The sequence below is a fragment of the Procambarus clarkii genome, chromosome 26, assembly GCF_040958095.1.
Source record: "Procambarus clarkii isolate CNS0578487 chromosome 26, FALCON_Pclarkii_2.0, whole genome shotgun sequence".
In the NCBI taxonomy this organism is placed as follows: Eukaryota; Metazoa; Arthropoda; class Malacostraca; order Decapoda; family Cambaridae; genus Procambarus; species Procambarus clarkii.
The window spans coordinates 29,251,940-29,256,114 of NC_091175.1; the positions used below are offsets into that span (position 1 = coordinate 29,251,940).

At 44.8% G+C, this 4,175-nt stretch overlaps 1 protein-coding gene across 1 annotated transcript; it reads left to right on the top strand.

The window, feature by feature from the left end:
* The first annotated feature begins 273 nt into the window (after positions 1-273).
* Positions 274-3,909, top strand: LOC138368886 (uncharacterized). Its single transcript, XM_069331601.1, has 2 exons — positions 274-596; positions 966-3,909. The coding sequence occupies exons 1-2, from the start codon at positions 274-276 to the stop codon at positions 3,907-3,909; spliced, it is 3,267 nt and encodes a 1,088-aa protein (XP_069187702.1).
* Positions 3,910-4,175: the final 266 nt, after the last annotated feature.

The following is a 4,175-nucleotide window of genomic DNA, read 5'->3' on the forward strand; positions in this document are numbered from 1 at the left end:
GGCATGAAGACCTCATACGTGTGATGAGGCATGAAGACCTCATACGTGTGATGAGGCATGAAGACCTCATACATGTGATGAGGCATGAAGACCTCATACGTGTGATGAGGCATGAAGACCTCATACGTGTGATGAGGCATGAAGACCTCATACGTGTGATGAGGCATGAAGACCTCATACGTGTGATGAGGCATGAAGACCTCATACGTGTGATGAGGCATGAAGACCTCATACGTGTGATGAGGCATGAAGACCTCATACGTGTGATGAGGCATGAAGGACCTCATACGTGTGATGAGGCATGAAGACCTCATACGTGTGATGAGGCATGAGGACCTCATACATGTGATGAGGCATGAAGACCTCATACGTGTGATGAGGCATGAAGACCTCATACGTGTGATGAGGCATGAAGACCTCATACGTGTGATGAGGCATGAAGACCTCATACGTGTGATGAGGCATGAAGACCTCATACGTGTGATGAGGTATGAGGACCTCATACATGTGATGAGGTATGAGGACCTCATACATGTGATGAGGTATGAGGACCTCATACATGTGATGAGGTATGAGGACCTCATACTTGTTATGAGGTATGAGGACCTCATACTTGTTATGAGGACCTCATATATGTGATGAGGTATGAGGCCCTCAAACAACATGCTCTGTTCTTCAACATTTCAACTCCTGGCGTATTCATCCTATAACCTATAACAGTTATACCTGTCACTTCTCCTTGCTGGACGCGTTACACTGTTACAGAGCCATCAGTCACCAGTTTGTTCAACTGTTCTCCCACTTGTTCACCCGCCGTCATCCCTGACCCCCCCCCCCCCCGCCAAGGGTATTAATTTATCCAGGCATCATTCCTCATGTTGTCAAAAATCATTCCTCACGTTGTCAGTCATCATTCCTCAGGTTATCAGTCATCATTCCTCAGGTTATCTGTCATCATTCCTCAGGTTTTCAGTCTTCATTCCTCAGGTTATCAGTCATCATTCCTCAAGTTGTCAGTCATCATTCCTCAGGTTATCAGTCATCATTCCTCAGGTTGTCAGTCATCATTCCTCAGGTTATCTGTCATCATTCCTCAGGTTTTCAGTCTTCATTCCTCATGTTGTCAGTCATCATTCCTCAGGTTATCAGTCATCATTCCTCAGGTTGTCAGTCATCATTCCTCAGGTTATCAGTCATCATTCCTCATGTTTTCAGTCATCATTCCTCAGGTTATCAGTCATCATTCCTCATGTTGTCAGTCATCATTCCTCAGGTTATCAGTCATCATTCCTCAGGTTTTCAGTCATCATTCCTCAGGTTTTCAGTCTTCATTCCTCAGGTTATCAGTCATCATTCCTCATGTTTTCAGTCATCATTCCTCAGGTTATCAGTCATCATTCCTCATGTTTTCAGTCATCATTCCTCAGGTTGTCAGTCATCATTCCTCAGGTTATCAGTCATCATTCCTCAGGTTATCAGTCATCATTCCTCATGTTTTCAGTCATCATTCCTCAGGTTGTCAGTCATCATTCCTCAGGTTGTCAGTCATCAGCTCTCAGGTTGTCAGTCAACTCATTATTCCTCAGCCAGCAGACACAGTATTCCTCAGTCAGCAGACACAGTATTCCTCAGTCAGCAGACACAGTATTCCTCAGTCAGCAGACACAGTATTCCTCAGTCAGCAGACACAGTATTCCTCAGCCAGCAGACACAGTATTCCTCAGACAGCAGATACAGTATTCCTCAGCCAACAGACACAGTATTCCTAAGCCAGCAGACACAGTATTCCTCAGCCAGCAGACACAGTATTCCTCAGTCAGCAGACACAGTATTCCTCAGTCAGCAGACACAGTATTCCTCAGTCAGCAGACACAGTATTCCTCAGTCAGCAGACACAGTATTCCTCAGTCAGCAGACACAGTATTCCTCAGTCAGCAGACACAGTATTCGTCAGTCAGCAGACACAGTATTCCTCAGTCAGCAGACACAGTATTCCTCAGTCAGCAGACACAGTATTCCTCAGTCAGCAGACACAGTATTCCTCAGTCAGCAGACACAGTATTCCTCAGCCAACAGACACAGTATTCCTCAGCCAGCAGATACAGTATTCCTCAGCCAGCAGATACAGTATTCCTCAGCCAGCAGACACAGTATTCCTCAGTCAGCAGACACAGTATTCCTCAGTCAGCAGACACAGTATTCCTCAGTCAGCAGACACAGTATTCCTCAGTCAGCAGACACAGTATTCCTCAGTCAGCAGACACAGTATTCGTCAGTCAGCAGATACAGTATTCGTCAGTCAGCAGACACAGTATTCCTCAGTCAGCAGACACAATATTCCTCAGTCAGCAGACCAGTATTCCTCAGCAAGCAGACACAGTATTCCTCAGTCAGCAGACACAGTATTCTTCAGTCAGCAGACACAGTACTCCTCAGTCAGCAGACACAGTATTCCTCAGTCAGCAGACACAGTATTCCTCAGTCAGAAGACACAGTATTCCTCAGTCAGCAGACACAGTATTCCTCAGCCAGCAGACACAGTATTCGTCAGCCAGCAGACACAGTATTCCTCAGTCAGTAGACACAGTATTCCTCAGTCAGCAGACACAGTATTCCTCAGTCAGCAGACACAGTATTCGTCAGCCAGCAGGCACAGTATTCCTCAGTCAGCAGACACAGTATTCCTCAGTCAGCAGACACAGTATTCCTCAGTCAGCAGACACAGTATTCCTCAGTCAGCAGACACAGTATTCCTCAGTCAGCAGACACAGTATTCCTCAGTTAGCAGACACAGTATTCGTCAGCCAGCAGACACAGTATTCCTCAGCCAGCAGACACAGTATTCCTCAGTCAGCAGACAGATTATTCCTCAGTCAGCAGAAACAGTATTCCTCAGTCAGCAGACACAGTATTCCTCAGCAAGCAGACACAGTATTCCTCAGTCAGCAGACACAGTATTCCTCAGTCAGCGGACACAAAATTCCTCAGTCAGCAGACACAGTATTCCTCAGACAGCAGACACAGTATTCCTCAGTCAACAGACACAGTATTCGTCAGTCAGCAGACACAATATTCGTCAGTCAGCAGACACAGAATTCCTCAACAAGCAGACACAGTATTCCTCAGTCAGCCGACACAGTATTCGTCAGTCAGCAGACACAGTATTCCTCAGCCAGCAGACACAGTATTCCTCAGTCAGCAGACACAGTATTCCTCAGCCAGCAGACACAGTATTCGTCAGTCAGCAGACACAGTATTAGTCAGTCAGCAGACACATTATTCCTCAGTCAGCAGACACAGTATTCGTCAGTCAGCAGACACAGTATTCCTCAGTCAGCAGACACAGTATTCGTCAGTCAGCAGACACAGTATTCGTCAGTCAGCAGACACAGTATTCGTCAGTCAGCAGACACAGTATTCCTCAGTCAGCAGACACAGTATTCCTCAGCCAACAGACACAGTATTCGTCAGTCAGCAGACACATTATTCGTCAGTCAGCAGACACAGTATTCGTCAGTCAGCAGACACAGTATTCCTCAGGCAGCAGACACAGTATTCGTCAGTCAGCAGACACAGTATTCGTCAGTCAGCAGACACAGTATTTGTCAGTCAGCAGACACAGTATTCGTCAGTCAGCAGACACAGTATTCCTCAGCCAGCAGACACAGTATTCGTCAGTCAGCAGACACAGTATTCGTCAGTCAGCAGACACAGTATTCGTCAGCCAGCAGACACAGTATTCGTCAGTCAGCAGACACAGTATTCGTCAGTCAGCAGACACAGTATTCGTCAGTCAGCAGACACAGTATTCCTCAGCCAGCAGACACAGTATTCCTCAGCCAGCAGACACAGTATTCCTCAGTCAGCAGACACAGTATTCCTCAGTCAGCAGACATTGTTTTCCAGTAACTAACAATCAAAATTCAAGGTGAATTGTATGTGAATTATCAATTATTTTATATAAATATTTGTATTTTATTTTGTTTACATATTTGTTCTTTATTTTGTATAAATATTTTAATTTGTAATAATATTTTTAATTGATTTTGTATAAATATTTAATTTATTTTGTATGTTTTATTGAATAATACATCTATTTTAGAGCTGATTTCTTAATTTTAATTCTTGTTCCTTTACAGTGAAATGTGCAATTTCTTCTGACCTGTGACCTCTCC

What these genes read in the sequence shown, in the direction of transcription:
- LOC138368886 (XM_069331601.1), top strand. Translation starts at nt 274, where the DNA reads ATGAAGGACCTCATACGTGTGATGAGGCATGAAGACCTCATACGTGTG. An exon ending in GACCTCATACTTGTTATGAG is followed by an intron (nt 597 to 965) that starts GTATGAGGACCT and finishes ATCATTCCTCAG; the next exon opens with GTTTTCAGTCTTCATTCCTC.